This window comes from Lepidochelys kempii, chromosome 9 (assembly GCF_965140265.1).
Source record: "Lepidochelys kempii isolate rLepKem1 chromosome 9, rLepKem1.hap2, whole genome shotgun sequence".
In the NCBI taxonomy this organism is placed as follows: Eukaryota; Metazoa; Chordata; order Testudines; family Cheloniidae; genus Lepidochelys; species Lepidochelys kempii.
In genome coordinates, this window is record NC_133264.1 from 91,071,461 (window position 1) to 91,093,520 (window position 22,060).

At 43.6% G+C, this 22,060-nt stretch overlaps 1 protein-coding gene across 4 annotated transcripts in view; it reads right to left on the reverse strand.

Moving 5' to 3' along the window:
* Positions 1-22,060, reverse strand: part of PASD1 (PAS domain containing repressor 1) — an 86,388-nt gene that overhangs the window by 36,963 nt on the left and 27,365 nt on the right. For 3 of the 4 annotated variants that reach the window (XR_012160615.1, XR_012160614.1, XM_073358342.1), the window contains exons 2-9: positions 17,244-17,300; positions 14,789-14,943; positions 13,276-13,367; positions 11,014-11,103; positions 7,092-7,212; positions 5,521-5,634; positions 3,668-3,786; positions 2,559-2,641 (exon numbers count right to left, since the gene is read on the reverse strand). Coding sequence is in view for 2 of the 4 variants with exons in the window: in XM_073358342.1 (XP_073214443.1) it covers positions 2,559-2,641; positions 3,668-3,786; positions 5,521-5,634; positions 7,092-7,212; positions 11,014-11,103; positions 13,276-13,367; positions 14,789-14,943; positions 17,244-17,275 (806 nt within the window). In the remaining 2 variants the exon portion in view is untranslated. Of the gene's footprint in view, positions 1-2,558; positions 2,642-3,667; positions 3,787-5,520; positions 5,635-7,091; positions 7,213-11,013; positions 11,104-13,275; positions 13,368-14,788; positions 14,944-17,243; positions 17,301-22,060 lie in introns of those variants that run through there. The other variant, XM_073358343.1, reaches the window with a different exon arrangement.

Genomic DNA, 22,060 nt, shown 5'->3' on the forward strand with positions numbered 1-22,060 from the left:
CAGCATAGCCAGCCATGGGAGGATCACCTAGGGCTGTCACAATTTATACACTCCCTGCACCTGCAAAAGGAGGTTGGCTGGGGTAAAGGAGGGGTGGCCAAAGACCCTTACACCCAAATGCCATAACGGTCTCCTGTGGCCATTAGGAGGCAGCACAAGCTCTCATCACGGGTTTTCAGCACTTCTGAAAACCTGCTCCTACATCATTAATTATCTGTGGGAAGCAAATGTCAGCGTTCTCTGATCGTGAGTTCTTTGGGACAGCTGGGGAAAGTGCCTAGGGGACCCTACAATAATAGAAACAAGAGAGTCATATTTACCCAAAATATCTTTTACAGAGCATTGTGCTCCTTTTCTTTATCTGACCCAGATTTCTATTAAATGTGACAGAACGTGTATTTATTAAACTGGCTTTTATTTCTGTCTGTCTATGCCACCAAGCCAATGTCTTTTGGGCCTGAAATAACATACTGATCTTCATGACAATAATTCTTTCAGAGGAACGTCAGACAAACATTTTAAGCAGCTCAGGAAAGTGCAATGCTTTCCGATTTGTCATCATAATTTAGAGGAACTGATTCTTTAATTGAGAATGTAACCACAAAATGCTTCTAACCTGGGATTGGAGAAGGAGTCGGCATGTTGGCTGAGCAATCTGAAAGTTTTTAGCTAGCTTAGTCACTGCTAAGGAAGTCTGCAATTCCCTGTGCTAAAGGAACTGTTCCAGTTTTCTGAGTAGGAGATCAGTGACTGCATGCAGTGTGAAAGGCTAAAGGGATGGACTTCAAGTTATCACTGAAGTGCAGGGATTGCAGGAGAAGATCCTTTAACAATACTGTAATTAGAGCAACAAACGATGGAGGAGGGAGTAGAATATGGAACAGAAACAGACCAATACAAAAGCATCCGGTTTGTTTTTTCCCTTAAATGATGTCTCTATGTAATTTTAGGCTCCAGATGTTTCTAGTTGGTCGATGTTTATATAGCTCAGCAGAACTGTCCTAACCTGCTTCTGCGCTCCATCGCAGACGCTAGGTCTGAGCGAACGAGGCCCTGGTTCTGATTAGAGCTCAGCACCAGCTACACCTATGGCCTCAGCACCTTTCAGGATCAGCCCCGCAAAAGTGGAAAATAATCCTTGAGAAATAGCTGACAATATTCTATGAAAGAATCGCGGTGCCCCTACTATTCTATTAAATTGTGCATTGAACCAATGACTGAACGAGTGAAAGCACACTCCTGGCTCCATGTTCACTGCTTACATCAGGCACTGCAATACACTCCAGCTAAACGCCTATGTTAGCTTAATTTACGCTCAGGAACAATGGTTTCCTCACAGGGGATATCACCAGGACTGAAATAGAAAAATTCCTCTCTGAGTCACATCCCAGATTCATCACAAGGCACTTGGATATATTTCACTAAAGCTCTTAGGCCGGCTCCTGGTAGCTTTCTTCACAGAAGTTGCTGGGTGCTCAGCCCCTTGAGAACCAGTCGCTGCTTTAGATATCTCAGTATTGACTTAGCCTAACTTTAGACATCCACTTTTAAAAATTTAGGCTACTGCATATACCAATTTCAATTCTTATAAAGTTACATTAATTAGACCTCGACAGCATGAGTAACATGCAAACAAAACTGCAGCAGAAGTGGTTTCTCATCAGTACCTCAAGACAGGATTTCCAGTGTAGTTACTCTGATTAATATATTAATTTCATTTTCATTTCTTGCAATATCTCCCCTCTCTCTCTGAATGTACAGGGTGGTATTTGGGTTTCTTTAGAAAATAAGCCTTCAGCAAAGGAATTTTATTTCTCAGCCTGGTCTTTCCAGTGGTAAGTACATGGCTAGAGTCTGCGCTCTCCGGGGATAGTACTATTGTGCATTATGGAAGAAGGGAACGTGTGTAATACTGTTAGGTATTCATGCACACACACAAATAAGCAAGAGTACAAAGGCTTTATGCTTTTTTTGAAGGACACTTGCCCTTTTATAATTAAAAAAGTTTTACCAAGTGATCTCCAGTCTATTTCACTCCCCAGTAGTATCTTATCTCCATTCAGTCAAAATAAATCAATAATTACAACTATCCATTCTTTTAATTTGTTTCTTTTTTAAAAAAAACTTTAATTCTATATCAAGATGCAAATCAACAGGGCAAAGAACAGAGTCAGATTCTCAGCTGCTGCCAACTGAAATCAATGGAGTTCTGCCTATTTACACTAGCGGAGAATATGGCCCACGTGGTTCTATGTTAATAACTTATTTAGTACCACAATGAACCTGGACATTTTTATATGTGCTATATTTCCAGCTCACATTAATGGAAGACGAACACAGTTTCTTACTGCCCTTAAATATGAAAGAGAGCAAAGCTTTTAAGAAGGCGTGAAGTGTAGGCTTTGATCAGTGTCACCTTAGTGTTCTCATTTAATGTGAAATATTCTGCTTGGGGGCTCAGACAACATTTGCTGGACAGTTTTCCTTTTCTAAACCATGGTTTGTATATTCTCCAATCACCACATGTTGTATTTATATCTGAAAAACAATCCTCTCACCTGTGGTCCAAGAATAAGAACTTCCACTCCAAACTGTGTCTCGATGTGAATTCTTCACATGGCTCTTCAATGTTGCACACCTCCTGCAGAACAGTGGGTGCATTTTAATATTTCACTCTTAGGAAAATGGCTTGTGTGACAACACAGCTTTATAACACGTACAAGGACTCTTTGGAGAATAAACTGACTTATTCTTCCGCCAACCAAGTGGTGTCTCCTCTGGGGCTGAGGTGAGTTCAACTATGTCTCTTGGGGAAGGCATTCTTCACACCCCTGAGTGACACAGCCAGGTCAACCTAACATTCAGTGTACACCAGCCTTTAGATGAGAGTTGTCTGAGTAAGGATGGCAATGTCAAAGTCCAGCAGATTGTAAGCTCCTTGGGGCAGGGACTGTCTGTTTGCTCTGTGTTTGACAGCACCTTGCACAATGGGGTCCTGATTCATGACTAGGACTCCTACGTGCTATTTTAATACAAATAAACAAATAATAATAAACCAATGGTGCAGGTTATTTCTTTGCTAACTACCACTCTGGCAGTTAATGGGCCACAACTGAATTTTATTATCTTTATTACAGTATATACATAGTGCCCTTCTGTGGATAAACAGCGGGTTAAAAAATTATGGTTCCCATGGTCAGAAAAGAGCAGGCAGTATTCTTACACAGTCGGTGAGTTTGGCAAGTTTCTTTTGGAGATACAGCTTTTCCCGGGGTTCAGCTGGAAACCGTGTTTCCTTGTAACTTCTTGAACATATGGCTTAAGGAGGACCCTCTCGTGCTATCATCGATGGTTCTTCTCAAATGCAAGTCCGCACTCGCTGGGCAATGCAATAATGCGCAGAGAGCCTCTTTTGTTCTCCGCTATTCTTAAGCAAACTATAGACACTAACTCCCATCCCCAGCCCTCATCCACAGGTCCTCAGCTCTGAATAATTCACTGTCCAGCTCTCAAAGTGCAGGATTTAAGGCCCCTTTGCAAGATTTCTCCTTTAGGAATGAGCAGACTTGAATATCCATTCACTTCGCTTGTGGTGAAAGCATCATTTTTTTAAAATAGATTATAGATCCCTGGTGTGAAAAGGGAAACATGGCCCGAGGGCTCTCACCTTTAAAAACTGCGGCGTAACAAGACGAACAGTTGCTACAAGGCAAATCTGCTCTTCTGTGGCTGACCTGAATACTCTTGCGATAGCTGATTCAAAGCCATTGCAGGAGGGTGTAGGCACTAGACAAACACAACAAAACACAAGCCAAATCAGCATTTCAAGAAGAAAATGTCAAGGCAGATACAGTAACCAACAAAACCGAACAATTTAGCTCCTTCTACGCACAGCTCAGAGCCAATCAGAGACATGCCCCCCTAAAACTTGTTCAAATGATGATCATTTAAGACTTATTTGGTGGATTCTTTGTCCATATCTAGACTCTCGGCTCAAACATCGGAAAGGTTACACAGGTGCAACTACTAATCCTCGGCTTTGCAGAAAACCTGTTTGTAACAGCTTCAGCTCAACTGAAGTGTATGCGCTTAAGCCTGCCAGCTGAAAGCACCTTAAGAAGGCAAGAAGCACTGCAAGGTTCATTAAAACAAAGACAGTGAAATTCAGCTGTTGGTTTCTTGTTTATTACTTTCGTTACATTTTGTTTATGCTTTTTCAACTATCTACCTTAGGTGGAAAATCTCTTTAGCATTCCTACTAGGGAAAAAGATCTTTGTTCGTTGTAGATCTCAGCTCGAATTACCATGACAGACCAAAACAGCAGAAAACATGAATCTTAGTTTACTTGCAAACAATTCACTAGTGGATTAGCCAAATTCTCTTCTCCTAGCTGCACTACATGTATGATATTGATCCAGAGGATCATATTCTGCATTTGTTCCATGCAGAAAAACCATGTGGACATCTCTGGAAGTTCACTGCTAGGAATGGATGCAGACTATACAATGGAGACATGGAGTGTGGCTTAGTGAGGAGAATTTTGCCTTAATTTTGCTGTAGTTAGAAATACTGCATGTGGCCCAGTCCGAGGGAGAGTGGTAAACCAAACAGCGCTTGCTTTTCTGAGCTGCCTATCATGGGAAAGATGGTGAACAAAACTTCTCATACATATTATGCAATCAATGCCATTACCAACACACACACGACACCATTCATTTAAATTCAGCACAGAAACCCTGTATCTCGAAATGATTGACAGGAGGGCTTGTTTCAAGGTTGTTGATGTAGAGTAGTTCATAATAGGGGTCCTTTTGGAATCTGGCAGCAAGAACCGAGCATGCTATGACAGGCTTTCAAAAGTATGACGGCTATTAAAATTACCAGGTGAAGAACAGAAGGGAAGTGGGAGAAAGAAAGGATGACTGATGCCATTTCTGAACCCTGAACATTTTGCCGAGTAAACAGGACTGCAGCTTGTACTATATGTTAGAATTAGAGCCAGGCAGAACATTTTCATGTGGGCAATTTCAACATTAAATCCAGAAAATTCGCTCTCTCTCTCTCTTTCTTCATTTTATTTTATTTCCAGGAAATGGCCATTTTTGCATCCACCATCCTGGAAGGTTCAAGATTTTGCAGATTTCCTATACAGACTGAGGGTAACAAATAACATTCCCAAGTGTCATTTTGAGCGAACCAGAGCATTTTAGGTTGTTTTTGAATGAACTGGACTGTTTTCAAAAATGTGTAGCACCACAAGGCCAAATGTAGCGTCTGAACTATTTGATAGTGTCTCTTGGAAATCAACTAAAACAATCAGAGGATTCCACCCCCACCCTTACAGCCAATGACCACCCCAGCTGTCACATGGAAAATGACTCTTACCACATCGGTAGCACAGTCCATTCTGCTGCCTACATGTCATTTTAAAGTGCAACAAGGCATTTAAGGTGGCTCTGGTCAAAGACGGAGGGTAAGTGAGAGAGGCAGAGACAGAGTAAACTGAAGCAATAACTTACCATGAGTAAAATATTTAAAATCCACTACAAATTTCACATATTCATATGTTAGGGGCTCATTTGGATCTAAGCTTCCCCTTGCTAAATGGCAGCAAAACTCTATTTGCTTTTCAGCTGAAACGAGAGAGAAAAGAACATTTTTAATAGTCCCTATGTTTGCACTTTCACACACTCCATCTATCTAATCTATCTAGGTTTTTATACAGACCCCGTCACTGTGGTATCTGAGCACATTCTGTTGGGATGCTCCCGATATCCCAAAGTAAATAAACAGCAACTGCAGAAACTTGTCTGTCTGCTAGGCTAAGAAAAAGTATCCCCCACCCTATTCTCTATACCCTCCTATTTATATTGCTGTACTAGGACTGAACGTCTGGGCTCACTGAAGTCAAAGTGACTTTTGCTATTGACATCCTGCGACCAGGATTGCACTCAAGATCCCTTAGGGCTTGTCTACACAGTGTGGCAGTGTACGCACTCCAGGGGTGTGATTTCTAAAGCCCACTAATTTGTTTCACACTAATTGATCCATGACCCTGCTGGTGCTCACTACAAGTTTCCTAGTGCCCTTTAACATACAACCACTCTCAAACAGCACCATCTTAAAGGGCACTAGGGAACTTTTAGTGCACACAAGCAGGGTCTACACAGACCAATGAGCATGCAACACATTAGCGTGCTTTAGAAATCACTCCCCTCCCTGTAGGCACACTGCTGTGCCACGTACACAAGCCCCAGTGAAGCTGGTTGAAGCCACTGGGGAACTTTCGAATGACTTGAAAGGGCTTTTGATCAGGCTCTACTACAAATGAATATTCTGAGGCACAAACTCCCTGGAAAATATAGTCTCCAGCAAGGGTGACATTTCCCCTGTGCACAGGATGAGCACAAGGCCTGAGCACCGCTGAAATTCCAGGTAAATCTTATTTTGAGGGCTTAAATGATACTTAAGTGGGGCTGATTAGGCCATATGCTGGCTCTCTGCCCGAGGGTGATATACTCACCCTGCCTCCCTCCGGCCCCCAATCCGCATAAAAAGGGGCAAGAGCAGCATACAAAGACCCTGAAAATCCCATATCTGTCTGAGGAAGGGCTCCCCCAGCACAGGTACTGGGGAAGCCAGTCATCAGGCTGACTCTGGAGGATCCCCTCACAAGCTGGGGACAGGGCTGTAGTGTGCAGAGCTGTAGTCCTGAGGCGCATAATATAGACAAGCCACCCAGGGCCTCTCCAATGCTCTCAGCATCAAAAGGAAACAAAAGCCCCCGCTAAAGCCAGCTCTCCCTCTGGGCTGTGAATTCCACGCCTTAGAGGCTCACCACCGAATCTCACCCCAGGAGAGTAATCTAAGGGAGTCATTTCATTTTTCGATTGTGATCAGAAATAAACAACAACAAAAATTACGTGACACATCAAAGGGCAAATACCAGATTTAATGATGTGCTGAATTTTTAGAAACCTGTGAAAGAGAACCGGCACTATCTAATAGAGAAGCCAGCATCGTTACTCTCCCTGGGAGCCGTTTGCTGGTTAGAATCTTCCCCTTAACCATAGTCTGGAGAGATGCTTACGGTTTAGAACATCAGCTGCAACAGGATCTGTCATGAGCACATGTGGAGAAAGGAGCTTGTACACTTCATTCTGTTCCCGCTCAGGCAGAAAGTTTAATATATTTTGGTCCACCAAATCTGACTGATACAAAAGAATGCTTTGTCATGTTCAACAGTACAGCATTAACCCGTCCAGAGGCACAAACACTTTGATCAATGGGTAGAACGGTAGGGCAGACGCAGTCATTTTAACAGGACAACTTAACATGAGGAAGTTACATTAGACAACGGTACAGGGAAGACAGAGAGAGGAACTGTGGTTCTCATTCTCTGCGCTGCTCTCGGACAGATTGTAATAATTATAATAATAATAATACCTATTTCTTATATACTGCTATTCCTGAGTTGATCTCAAAGCACTTCCCAATCGTTTAATGTATTTATCCTCCCAACACCCCTAATGAGAGAAGGAAGTAAAGATCCAATCTCATCCTAAATAAGCAGAAACATTAATCCTGTGTTTTCTTCTGTACAGGAAAAAATCCATCTTACTCTCTGCTTGTCTGACATAAATAGAAAGCACGCAGTGTTGTCGTGTCGGTCCCAGGATATTAGAGAGACAAGCTGGGTGAGGTGATGTCTTTTATTGGACCAACTTCTGTTGGTGCGAGAGACCAGCTTTTGAGCGACACAGAACTCTTCTTCAGGTCAGGGAAAGGTACTCAGAGAGTCACAGCTAAACACAAGGATGAGCAGATAGTTTAGCCTATGTAGTGAGCGCATATTCTAAGGGACCACTCAAGGTGAAGTGGCCATATCCTGACATGAGTCTGCACATGATACTCCCCACGGAAATAAATAGGGGATTCTGTGTAAAAATCAGTGGTCCATATGGAAAAAAATGAAGGTTTTTATCCACATCATAACCTCTGTAATAAAATGCAGCTGAGCTAAACAACTACATGGGGAACCTTGTGCTACTCCAAAGGAAAGACTTTCATATAACCCCTGGATCTCCCCATCACTCAGAGGATTAAAGCCAGGGAAGCCCCAATAAACTCTGACACCAGAGCTGCATCAAAGCGTACCAAGGAGTAGGCTTGGAAGAGGCTTACGCTAGGAATGGTGTCAGAGTTTATTGGGGTTTATCTCAGCTTTCCATCAAGCAACAGACACACGGGGAGTGGGCTGTGGTACAGCCCCTCACGGACATCTTCATTTCACATTCAGGTGTCCAATAACTCAAAGTTAACAGTGTTTGTCAGTGAATTTCTGATGTCAAATCTCTTCAGACCATAGCTCAGTGTCAAGTCCGGAATCTACACAGGGCTTTTCTGTTTCTTGGATTAACCAAGGGGATTGTAATTACCCCTTTTTCACACTACAGACACATTTGTTCCAGGAAACAAGCATTTGTTGATAGTTTTGTAACAGGAAGTGGAGCTGTGTGGAGAAAGGAAGCTCTGTTTCAAGAAGGATTTCAAGATTTCAGAATTTGGCTGCATTCCAAATTAGGAAAAAAAGGTAAACATTTCAAAATTCTCCAGGAAGGAAAATTCTGAAAATGTCTTTTGTTGCAGGTGGATTGAAATGTTTTGTTTCAATTTCAACTTGTAAATATATTTTGTATAGCATAATGCAACATAACAACAATATTTGAAAATGGAAACAAAAAGTACATTCAGAACCAAAACGTTTTGGTGCAAAAGTGCTGAAACATCATTTCAACATCATCAGAACTTTTTCCCCTGGTTTTCTTTTGATACAAAATTCCAGTGAAATCAACCCGATTTCACAAAGCACTTCAAGGTGAATGGAACTGCATAGTCCAATGGAATGTGGTTTCTTTGAAGCTTCTCTGACCTGCTGACCAGAGTCAGAGTCAAGGCAACATGTGTTTGTGCCCTGTCTACACTAGCATTTACAATCATATCAGTTAATGTGTTAAAACATGGCAAAAAAATCAGAGGTAGACATGCTATCATTTATGCACATGCTTGGAACCAAAGAGTAGAACTAACTACACTTCTGAGGGAATAGAAACAACTTCTGTACCAAATTGTTGCTTCCTAGTGTAACACATTCTTCCCAGAAACCTCAGGCTTCAGACACATCTAATGTCCATGTGCTTTTGATCAAAAGTGGGGAGATTTAGCCCTCACACCATCTGTACATTATTTGAAAACAGCATTATCAAGAGCACATTCCATGACCACAATATTTTCCAGACATTTGGTGGAACAAACAACACACATAAGCGGCCTCAGATGTACAGAAAGCTGTGGCTACTATGATTCTGCATTTTTTTTTAAGCTAAGTCAGAGATCCTAATGCAAAATCTATTACTGAGGGATTTCACACAATTTGGGATACTCCCTAAGGGTCTGTTGGGTTCATAAGCTGTCAAGGTTCCTTCCCCACTCTGAACTCTAGGGTACAGATGTGGGGACCTGCATGAAAGACCCCTAAGCTTATTTTTACCAGCTTAGGTTAAAACTTCCCCAAGGTACAAACTTTTACCTTTTGCCCTTGGACCTTATGCTGCCACCACCAAAGTGTTACACAAAGAACAGGGAAAGAGCCACTTGGAAACGTCTTTCCCCCCAAAATATCCCCCCAAACCCTACACCCCCTTTCCTGGGGAAGGCTTGATAAAAATCCTCACCAATTTGTATAAGTGAACACAGACCCAAACCTTTGGATCTTAAGAACAATGAAAAAGCAATCAGGTTCTTAAAAGAAGAATTTTAATTAAAGAAAAGGTAAAAGAATCACCTCTGTAATCAGGATGGTGAATACCTTACAGGGTAATTAGATTCAAAACATAGAGATTCCCTCTAGGCAAAACCTTAAGTTACAAAAAGACACAAAAACAGAAATACACATTCCATTCAGCACAGCTTATTTACCAGCCATTTAAACAAAAGGAAATCTAATGCATTTCTAGCTAGATTACTTACTAACAAGTTCTAATACTCTATTCCTGTTCTGTTCCCAGCAAAAGCATCACACAGACAAACAGACCCTTTATTCCCCCCCCCCTCCAGATTTTAAAGTATCTTGTCTCCTCATTGGTCATTTTGGTCAGGTGCCAGCAAGGTTATTTTAGCTTCTTAATCCTTTACAGGTAAAAGGACTTTGCCTCTGGCCAGGAGGGATTTTATAGCACTGTATAAAGAAAGGTGGTTACCCTTCCCTTTATATTTATGACATAAGCCAAGGAAGGCATCACATTCATCCAGTTAGTTCTTGCCTCCATGACAGACACAATATGGCTAATATTGTGTATGACAAAGCACAACTGAATGGAAATTGACTACACCAGATGTGTGAGTATATTGCAGCACATGACAGGTTTCTCAGTAAAAGTGAAGTCACACAGTGCTTCTCCAGCTGAAGCATCTCACAGCCCAGCAGGCCCCACGTGGGGAATGCTGCAACTCCCAATTCGCAATGTGGCAGTGGATATTAGTCAGGTATACAGTATTACTAACCTGAATGGAAGATATGATTTGAGAAATGAGGGAAAATATCAGTCACACTATATATCCTCCTCATGCACACTTGTGTTGGCTAAGCCACTTGGACACTGCAGCTGCATCAGAAAGCTATTTCTTGCACAGGGCCGAATTCTGACCCCACTGAAGTCAATGGAAATCTTGATGTTGATTTCAATGCGGGTGGCAAAATTCATTCCTCTATAACAATCTTCGGGTCAGACTGTGCATGGCAGGCACAAGGCCACCTGTACGATGTAACTGAGCTATATCACACAGCCCCATGGAGCTCTGTGAAGGCTCTCTGTACACAACCCCTGAGCTTGCTGGGGGAGTGTGCATGCTACACAAACAGAGGGATGTTGTTGTCGAGTCTCAGGCGTGTAACAATCTGAACATTCTAAATTAAAAACCAGGCGTCCAAGCGTTATGTTGTTAGAACTTACCGGTAAATGTCCAAGAAGAGAGGAGACACTATCAGACACATAAATAATAATCCCGTCAGTGGTAAGTGCAATGAGAAATCCATCTAATGCCTAATGATAAAAGACAGGGAGAAAAATAAGAATGTACCTGTACTTCAAATACAATATAGAGGTAATTGTTTTCAAAAGTGACGCCTCTAACACTCTGCAACCAACATAAATCCATTGTGGTTCAGCACAGAAAGAATAAAAGTAATTACTAAACATGGTGCCTCATTCAGAGTCCTTCTAGCTAATTTCTTTCTCATTAGCATTAATTTAACTTGCATTTTGCATCCACGGAGTCTTGATTTAACATGAAGCAAGATATAGGATGTCAGATTCCTCATTCACCACCCTTACAATCCTGCTGACTTCAGTGACTCCGATTATATGTAGCAATTTACGCACTTGTTAACCTACTGACTAACAGAGATGTCACATACCATCACGGTGAGCACAGAATGGAAACGACAGACAGACAGATACAGATTTACCAATTTATAGCTAAAGCCAACGAGATTTAAAAAGTCATTTATTTTACTTACACCTGTTTAACAGATTACAGAAATTATTGTTTTTTACTTTAGTTTGGTTTCTCTTTTCTCATCTACAATGGCTGCCCCTACTTCTGCCTTGCTGGATGACTGTATCTCTGATGTATAAATAGCATGTGTAAACTCCACAGAGTTAGCGGGGCCCTGAAGCATTTGAGCTTACACGGTGGGGAACTCAGCATTGGAGCTGAAGTTCTCTTTCCCTTCATTCCGAGTCAGTGTGTTTCCTTCCTGTATGACTAGCCCAGGACCCTATTCTTCTAGGACAGCTACCAAGTTCAGGAATGTTTTATCTCCAGTCAGCACAACAAACAAAGCAATCTCTTCCAACACCAAAGCTAATGATGCTCTGTAGTTTAGTTCACAGGCAGCAGAGATGGGTGGTGCAGGCACCATCCATTCCCCCTTCCCTGATCACCTCTCCTCCTCACTCACTCAGCCCTGGCTCAAGCATGAAGAGCAATAGAGACTTCAAAATAAAGGTCCCAAACTGTCTCAGCCCAGATTAGTTTTGTGACTAAAAACCAAACCAGGACACGGTGTGATACGGTCACACAGAGCAAGAGCTATTACAAACTCCCTTCCCCCTGCCATCTCTCTCAGGCTGGTGTCTGTTTTGATTAAACCCGAATGAACTAACTTGTTTGGTGAGAGCAACTCCTGGAAAGAATGAACAGACTTTTCCAAGGAGGTCACTCATCACATCCTGATGAAAAGGAATAACCAAGACACTGCAATGCTGCCCAGCATACACCCTTATTCTGGTACCTTAGAGACTAACCAATTTATTTGAGCATGAGCTTTCGTGAGCTACAGCTCACTTCTGATGAAGTGAGCTGTAGCTCACGAAAGCTCATGCTCAAATAAATTGGTTAGTCTCTAAGGTGCCACAAGTCCTCCTTTTCTTTTTGCGAATACAGACTAACACGGCTGTTCCTCTGAAACCTGTCCTTATTCTGGTGCAATTGCTTTCAACCGATGGGATAACTCACAGCCGAGGTAGCATGCCACATGGAATCAGAAGCAGCCTTCTCCAAGAAAGGCTTGCAGAAATCTCAGCTCTTCTGCAGGATGTGTCTCCACCTGCTAAGAACTTTTGTATGTGAAAACCAGGGCCTTTCTCCTCTACATGTTTCATGCAAAGGCATTGCTGGCAAACGGGGTGGGATTCACCATTCTCTGTTTAGCCACAAAACAGGTACAGCACAGGGCATGCAACAGCATTGTGGGCTTTCTCACCCTGTCCTGCTGACAGGCTTCAGGCTAGACCTGGGAGGGAGCGGGTCGCTCAATCTCCAGGTCCATTCAGCTTTTGTCATCTGTCAGCTCTGGTGGCTGTTCTGTGAGGTGGCTTCCTGCCCTTTTCTCCCCACACTGGATTTGCCACCTGCTCAAAGCCAGACCAGGTGGATAGTAACAGAAAGTTGTTTATCATCTGTAAACTCTGTATGGGGCAGGGACCATCTTTTTATTCTGGGTTTGTACAATGGGGACCTGCCCCATGACTGAGGCTCCCAGGCCATAACACAAGCAATAACAGTAATAGTAATAATCTGATGGCAGTCGATGCTCTCCAGGAACGAGCTATGTAGTCTCAGTGCTAATGGATGCAATGACCGAGAGATGAAAGGCACTACCCCTGAGCCCGCCACTTCCCCAAGCTCAGAAATCTTTCACTTCTTCTTACCTCTAACATCAACTGCGTGAACTCCTCATTGCTAAGAAACGAAGGCTTCCAGTCTTGTCTAATCTCACAGGCCTCGGTCTGTGCTGTGATTTCTTAAAGAGAAAATATCAGAAAAGCAACAGGACCCACATCAGCTGGATTGTTTTTCATTTTTGAGGTAGAGATAGATTTTTCACAAGGAATAATCTCCTCATATGGAAGTCTCAGCTCCAGCATCGTATGAATGTCATTGGGAAGATCAAGAAAAGGGGACGGCATAAAGGAGGAGGAAAAGGAGGTACGAGAATAATTTTAAAAAGAAGATCGGAGCCCAAATTCTGTGGTCAGTTAAGTCAGTGTAAACTTAGAGTAATCCCCTCAGAACCCATGGGGTTACTCCAGATTTACAGTGGCATCACAGACAGCAATATTTGACCTCAAATCCGAAATTACCTACTAAGAGCCCACAGGAAGGGGAATTACTCAATTCATGGTGCTATGCACACCTGCTCAGGGCACGTGCAACATAGACAGCCACCTGGAGCATCCCTTAGCACTTGTGTGGCCAGACACCAGCTGTCCCTTGTTCATAGGGGTGTTTGACATGCTCCATGAGGCTCCAAGCAACAGAATATGGAAATACCTTTCCCTCATGCTACACAATGCTCTTCTGCTGCCCTTGCCTGGTAGCCACTGACCAACTCTGCTTTGTGTGCAACCACTCAGCTCCTGCGCTCTGCACGAGTGGGGGCATGTCTTACACTGTGTGAAGGAGCCAGGAGATAGCTCTGAAGCGAGTCATCTGGTGCCCCTCCCTATCAACACAGAGAAGCAGGTTCAGGAAAAATGAGACTTTGCTGGGGGGTGTGGTTGTGGAGAAGCAGGAGAATGAAAGAAAGGGGTGGGAGTCAGGAGAAAGCAAACAGCAAAGGGGCCATGGGGAGGAAGAAATATGGGCACCAAGGGAGCCAGGTTGTGGGGAGAGACTGGGCAACAGATCACATAGTAAGGGCCAGGGCATCTGGGAAAGAGGGGAAAGATGGAGAACTGGGACAACAGAACCTGGCAGAGCAGCGAGGGAGAGATGAGCAAAGAGGATTAAAGGCAGAGCAGAAGAGGCAACGGGATGGCCCAGAGGGGAGCAAGGAATTAGAAAATGTACAGTGGGGAGCAAGAGATAGGGAGAGCAAACCAACCCAAGAGATGCAAGGGAATACGGAGGGCACGGGTGGGACTAGAGCTCTGTAGTTAGACATATGACTAGGCTCTAGCCTAGAGCTGCACTTTACAACCACTCCCCTTTTCAAGCGCTTTGTGGTTTAACCCTGCATCAGAGAATTCAACCTCCTCTGAAGGCCAACTCTGGCTATTAGCCCTTCCTCTCCTCACTGCTCCCACCACTCTGCCGTTCTGCAGCTCTGTGTCCCTGTTCCCACCAGAAATAAAGTGCCGGCCAGCTCCTCCGCTGACCCCTTTAGCGATTCTCACACTCCCCTTGGAGGGCGGTAAGAGCGGGCAGAGCACTATCCAATACCTTTCTGTTTCTGTAAGAAGTCAATGGTCCTCTGCAATATTGTGGACTTGTCCATCTTGAGAGGGTGGCCATGACCCTGAAGCATCGTACAGAGCTCTTTGATGAGGACATTGAACTGGTCTCGCCTTTTCTTTTCAGATTTGTTGCGTGATGCCCTGGTTGATCAAAACACAGGCACCATTAAGGAAAGCAAGGGGTGTATGTCTCGATCCTGCAAGGCACTGAGAGGCTCTGGCCCAGCACATGCTTAAATTAAAGCACTTGAACAGTGCTACTGGCTTCAGTGGGTCTACTCCTATGCTTAAAGCTAAGCATGCACTTGAGAACTTTGCTGGATGGGGGCCAGAGTGCTCAGCATCTCACAGCAGGATCAAGCTCACAAGGAACAAGGAACATCTGGAGGTGAGAAAAACGATGGATATTTTTTGGAGTGAATATGTTTATTTATTTAGGTAGGGTTTTGGTTGGTTGGTTTTGGGTGAGGGTTTTTGAAAAGAGGTGGTCATTTGGTATATGCTCGAGCTGTGTGAATAGCGGATTTTTTGGTTTGCTGCCCAATCTAAAAGAAATATTTGAAATATTGCTTTGGGTCAAACCAAAAACAATTGTTTCAATTTTGCAGCAAATCGAAAAGTGGAAAAAAAAATTATTTTCGGGTTGAACCAAACATTTTTGTTGTGACAAAATCAAAATGTTTCATTTCAATTTTGACCTTTTTTAAAAATAAAAATAAATTGTTGTTTAAAATAAAATCAAAGACAATTTTGAAAAGTCGTTTCAAACTGAAAAATTGAATGTTTCACTTTCTCCAAATTTTGGGGTTTTTTTGACTGAAACAATTCCATGAAATTGATATGAACTTACAAAACATCTTGATGTCACCAAATCCGTATTTTTCACTGACAAAAAACTTTCATGTGAAAAATGTCACCCAGTTCTAATGTATGCATTATTTTCAAAGGGCTCTCCACCTGGCCTCTGAAATTGCAGCCACGACTGTGTATGCTTATAGTTTTCCGAGTAGTTGCTTCGAGACTGGTTTTTTGCATTGTGTGTGCCAAAATGGGCGAGATACCTATTTCCTGATTTCTGCACACAAGTATAACATGCATACACAAGTTTTGTGCCCAGAAAAACTTGGCTGTGAAAAAACTGCACAAAATTGAGGCCACACAATAGTTTAAAAATCTGAACTGAGTAGAAATGTGATGTACGAAGAAACCACACACCAACTTCCAACCTGCATTAATAATGGTTAATTACCGAATGAAAACACTGGCTCTGAGGCACCTCGCCCCCACCCTCTGCACATCTGGTGTGGGGTTTCAGAGTAGCAGCCGTGTTAGTCTGTATTCGCAAAAAGAAAAGGAGGACTTGTGGCACCTTAGAGACTAACAAATTTATTTGAGCATAAGCTTTCGTGAGCTACAGCTCACTTCATTGGATGCATTCAGTGGAAAGTACAGTGGGGAGATTTATATACATAGAGAACATGAAACAATGGGTGTTACCATGCACATTGTAACCAGAGTGATACCTTAATGTGAGCTATTACCAACAGAAGGGGGGGGAGGGGGAAACCTTTTGTAGTGATAATCAAGGTGGGCCATTTCCAGCAGTTCCCACCCCACCCCCCAGCTCTCCAGCTGGTAATAGCTCACCTTAAGTGATCACTCTGGTTACAGTGTGCATGGTAACACCCATTGTTTCATGTTCTCTGTGTATATCAATCTCCCCACTGTATTTTCCACTGAATGCATCCGATGAAGTGAGCTGTAGCTCACGAAAGCTCATGCTCAAATAAATTTGTTTGTCTCTAAGGTGCCACAAGTCCTCTTTTTCTTTTTGCGAATACAGACTAACACGGCTGCTATTCTGAAACCCCACACCAGATGTGCAGAGGGTGGGGGCGAGGTGTCTCAGACCCAGTGTTTTCATTTGGGCCCATTTGTATTTGGAGTGAAAGTCCAAAGACAAATTAGAAAGGTAAGAGTTTTATTAAGAGAAATGAATTCACACCCAGGATTAAACTGGAACCTCCTCTAAGCTTCACAGAGAAACCATCCTCCAACAAGATACTAAATCCAACCAGTGAAATTCCCAACCAGGAGCACTGAATCATTATATCAAACAGGAATTGGGTGATCAATGATCCTGAGGGCAAGACAATGTAACCTAGCAATCTCTGAGAGCTGATTCGCCTTTTCTTAGGTGTCAGCTGCACCACCGGGTGATGAAAAAGGCTGCGTATTTGTCCCTGTGCCAACTCTGACATATAAAGAATGAAATCTTGCTCCAGTGAACTCAATGGGAGTTTTGCCTTTGAAACCCACAGTAGCCAAATGGGGCCCCAAAAAAGCATTCCAATCACAAGGCAAGCAAATCGTGTCCCATTTCCACATACGAGAGAGATTTAACACACAACCCTTCCAGTGCTCTGTATGTCCATCCATACCTCTTTGCCCTGTCCTTCTCATCTTCATCCATCAGCTCGTTTACACAACTCAGGGTTCTGGAAGGAAAAAGCAGGGTTTACCTCCTTTAAGACCTGGGAAACATTGTCCAATTACACTGACGTTGACAAGTCAGGACCGTTGACTCTAATGCACAAAACAATTAAAATCCGGGTTATTCATTTTGATTCTATCTTCACTTTCCCCACCCTCCCCTACTTAATGGTGCTTTTCTTTTTACACTGTATATTCAGCATTTAGAAGTGATGTTTGGTTTGGCTATCAACTCAAAATATATAGTAATACCTTTGTGTGATGGAAAAATGATGAAACACATTATAAGGCAAATTCTGCCCAGCGACTTGCATGTTTATCTGGGTGCAAGGCGCATGGGGGGGAAAATCGATAAACTTCTATTTTGCAAACTTAAAAAAGGAGAGCCATTTTCAGAGTAGGGTCTGCGCCAGTCTATGCTGGCACAAGTTCCTGTTGCTGGTAAATCCACCAGGATGTAACTGCAGTGGTGGAAACCTCCCTTGCAGCGGAAGGGTGAGAGAGGGGAATATGGAGCCAGTGTTGTCCACGAAGGGAGCAGCATTCGGCAACAATAGGATATGATGAAGCCTGCCAAAGGATTCAAAGGCCATTGAGTAAATGGAAACACTCGCACTGATTTTAATGGGCTTTGGATCAGGCTCCTCGTGCATCATCTCAGCAGCCTCCTGCCACGGTAAGTAGCTGTAAGCTAAAGCTGTTGCTTACCCTGCAGTAAACCTGGGAGAGGAAGACAACAGCACGCGGCCTCCCTGGGACACAGGGAAGTGTAACTGGTACCGCTCTGCACCAGCTGAGGTGAATCAGTGCCGCAGTCTTTATTTTATTCTAAGTTCTTTCACTGCACAGGTAAGGGCAACAGTGGATGACAACTCCCATCAAGAGCCCTCTGCTCTTGATTCCAGTAAAGTGATGGAAAATTTAACACAACAAGGGTAACTTCTTAAACTGGCAATTTACTCTCTGTGACTCAGATTGGCCAATCCGGATCCAGTCATGTTCCAGATCTGTCAAAAGGGCAGAGGCAGACAACCCAGCCACAATCATCCCACACCCTTAATCTCCCAGAGCCAGCCTTGCCAAGTCACAGCCCGCCTAAGAGAGCTCCAAAACCAGTCCCCACATTGACTGGAATCTACTCCTGTCATTAACTTTAGCAGCCAATCAGAGTCCATGGTGCTAACGAGCACTTTCGCTGGCAAGCCCTTGGCAACACACCCAGTGCCCCAGGAACATTCTTGATTGGACAGATCCAAATATTTCCCCTGCTGCTGCATGCCAGCTCCAACCCCAAATGACTTAATAGCTCTAAAAGTTGCACGAAATAGAGCTGCCCACAGTGGACAGGAAAAGAGCATGGCTGGCTTTTCAAAAGATGATGCCTAAATTAAAGGCAAACCAGAGGTTTTCCAGCTCTGCTTAGCCTCCTCGCTCCTGACCTCACCGCAAGAGGCAAACTGGGCAAAGGAAATGAATTGAAGGATTCATTTCTTCCCAAAAGGTGAGCGCACATCAAAGGAAGGGAGTGGTTCCATATCAGATAGGGCACCTGAGCGCACATAACCGAATCAGAAATTGCCTGCTCTATTCCTCAGATTCATCAGTGCAGACTGACAGGGGAAGGTAAGCACTTCTTATCACCATGTAAGTAGAGATGGGGCAAAATTAATCCTTACAGGGAGAACAAATTTTAATTAACCCACAACTGTACTCAGACTAGCAAGCAACCGCTATTAAAAGCTGAAAAACCCTATTACACTTGCTTAAGAATGTGCTCTCTGTTAACCTGTCTAAGCTCAGCAAAGCCTCAGGGAGCTAAAGATTTTGGGCCATATTCTGGGCTGATTTACACCACATGCAACTCCACTAAGCCCAGTGGAGTGGAAGGCAGTGCAGAACTTGGCCTGTTTGTTCCATACAACCTCATGGGTCACTTGGGCTGATGAAACACTCACTTTGGGCTATTTAGAGTCGTTCCCTGGGCTTCAAAGGCCTTTGGATCTGGCTCGAAGGGACGGGAAGGGAAGCACTGCAGAATTTAGCACCATGTTATATTACAATATACTTTTACCTTTACATTCAATACATTTTCAGCGACATATTCAAAATAAGCTCCTCTTGCAATAGCATTTCTTGGATTTGGATACCACTGATCTTCCCTTTGCCCACTATTTTTAATGGAATTACACTTGTATTAGTGTACGTACCCACAGGCACACATGCTTTAAGTTTTTAATGCATGCGTTTTCTCTGTGTTTCCTGATTGTGTAATAGTGTTACTATGCCATTTTCTTTCAACCATTAACGTATATGTAATTGTAACCCACACACCTCCTGGGTGTGGTGTTCTGCTGTCCCATGCAGTGGCACCGAGACCACTTAGAGAGAGAGTAATGAGTCTGCTCTACAGCCTTAGCTAACAGCCTCCTCCTCCTACTGCAGGCTTTTAGCTCATGCACGAAGTCCCAGGTTCAATCCCGCCTGTCGACGACTGGGGTCTGGTGGCGTTACAAGTGCCCACCTGTAACACCGACAGACTCTGGTCTTGGTCGGGGAGGATCGAACGTGGGACTTCAGTGCATGAGCCTTTACTGTCTCATTAATCTTTTTCTTTTCTGTTTCGATAGAATTTTTATGCAAGTTGGTGCTTCCGATGAATCTCTCTTTTCTACCAAAGCGACATGACTAAAGCTCAGGTAAATGATTGCAGAGGTCAGCTGGAAGGAGCACAGGAGGTCTTGGTTCTTCACCGGCTCCCACCTGGGTTCGAGGAGAGTTTAGACATGTAAGAAGGGGACAGTTGCTTCCTACCTGTTGACCAGTAAAACAGCATAAACCAGTGGTTCCCAAACTTGTTCCACCGCTTGTTCAGGGAAAGCCTCTGGTGGGCCGGGCCGGTTTGTTTACCTGCCGTGTCCGCAGGTCCGGCTGATCGCAGCTCCCAGTGGCCGCGGTTCGCTGCTCCAGGCCAATGGGAGCTGCTGGAAGCGGCGCGGGCCGAGGGACGTACTGGTCGCTGCTTCCAGCAGTTCCCATTGGCCTGGAACAGCGAACCGTGGCCACTGGGAGCCATAATCGGCCAAACCTGCGGACGCGGCAGGTAAGCAAACCGGCCCGGCACGCCATGGACTTTCCCTGCACAAGTGGCGGAACAAGTTTGGGAACCACTGGCATAAACACAGAACCGGAAAGAGGATTTTCCCCTCTCCTACTGGCCAGAGACACATTTGTATTTGTAACTATATAGGAAGATATGGGAGGCGGGAAGGAGAGGGGACTGAAAAGATGCTCCCCAGAGGTCATGGGCCGGGATTCCTGAGGAATCTGTTTGGACTGGTTTTTAGCTAAACTGTCTGACCCACAGGATGGGAAAAAGTTGCACCAAAACAGAGAAGTTCAAGACAGTTTATGGTGTGTTCTTGTACGACTCCAAGTGTATTTTATATCTGCTTCACTCATTCTTCAGACCAAAACTCTGCCCTCGGATCTCCATGTTCATCTCTGACTGAAGTCAACGCGAGCGATAAATAATCATCCAAAGATGGAACTGGACCCCTCCAGTATTGCTTGCTATTCCTTTTACATTATTATCACCTCTCCAATTGCTTTTGAGATAAATGCTAATGAGCTCTCTGAGCTCCTTTTTAAATCAAAGATTTTAATTACTTCAATTCTCCCGACCCTTTTCTTTTCTCCAGATCGTCTCATTGTCCCTCTGCAAGGCACATCATTTCTCAATTACCCAATTTTGTCATATTCTCTCTTCTTTCTGCGAGCCCACTGATAGCCCCCACAACAGGAGCACTAATGTCTCTAGAGTACTAGGAGCTGAGACTTTTCTTGTTTCAAAGGACACGTTCTCATGAAAAAAAACAAAACCAACAACCCTATGAGTACAGCGGAACTCTTGATAATTTCAGGGTCATCATCGACAATGATCATTTGCTGTCGTACCAAATTTAAAGAATATTTAATCCAACCACGCTGTTCAAATTGACAGCTCTGTGCAATAGCCTCATGGTTGTTACTGTTGATCTTATTATCACTGAGCCCGGAGAATCAATTTGAGACGCACTAACAAGCTCCTGACATTACCAATTCACTATAAATTGGCAAAAAAGGAAGGTGAATGATTGACGATGTCTATATGTTGGGTATGTGAAAAAACTAGCAGTTTGTTCGTGGTTCATAGTAATTAAAAGCACTTAGACGAGAAGGAGACACAACTATGAGGCTGGTCCGAGTGCTGATACGGCTGCTATTTTAGGTGAGTGTAAAGCAAGTACCTTGAAAAAAGCAGACGAGAAAGATTTGGGGATTGAAAATAGGGGGCCGCTGCTAAATACCATGAGTGACACAGACAGAAAGCCAATGATATTAAGATACTGTGGGCATGCATAGAATGGGGGGGAGGGTCGTCTATGAGTAAATTGAGGCAATAGGCCAAGTTCCAGTTCATTGGTGCCAAATTCACTTATGTCACTAGGTTTGCACTGAGAATTTAGCTCAGTGAACTTGTAATATTGTGGCTACATCTCAAGAGGACTCAAAGACCGCCTGAAGAATAGGAGAGCACGAGAAAACCATTCAAGGCTTACGCTGAGTTCTTTCAGTACGAAGTGCTTTAATAATTTAACTGAGGCTAGTTTTATTACTGTTTCCAGTTTGAAACATGTACTTCCAGATTGACACAGACAAAACTTTATGCATCTCCTGATGAAATAGCAGTGGAACTGCTGCTGAAAACACCACCTACATAACACGT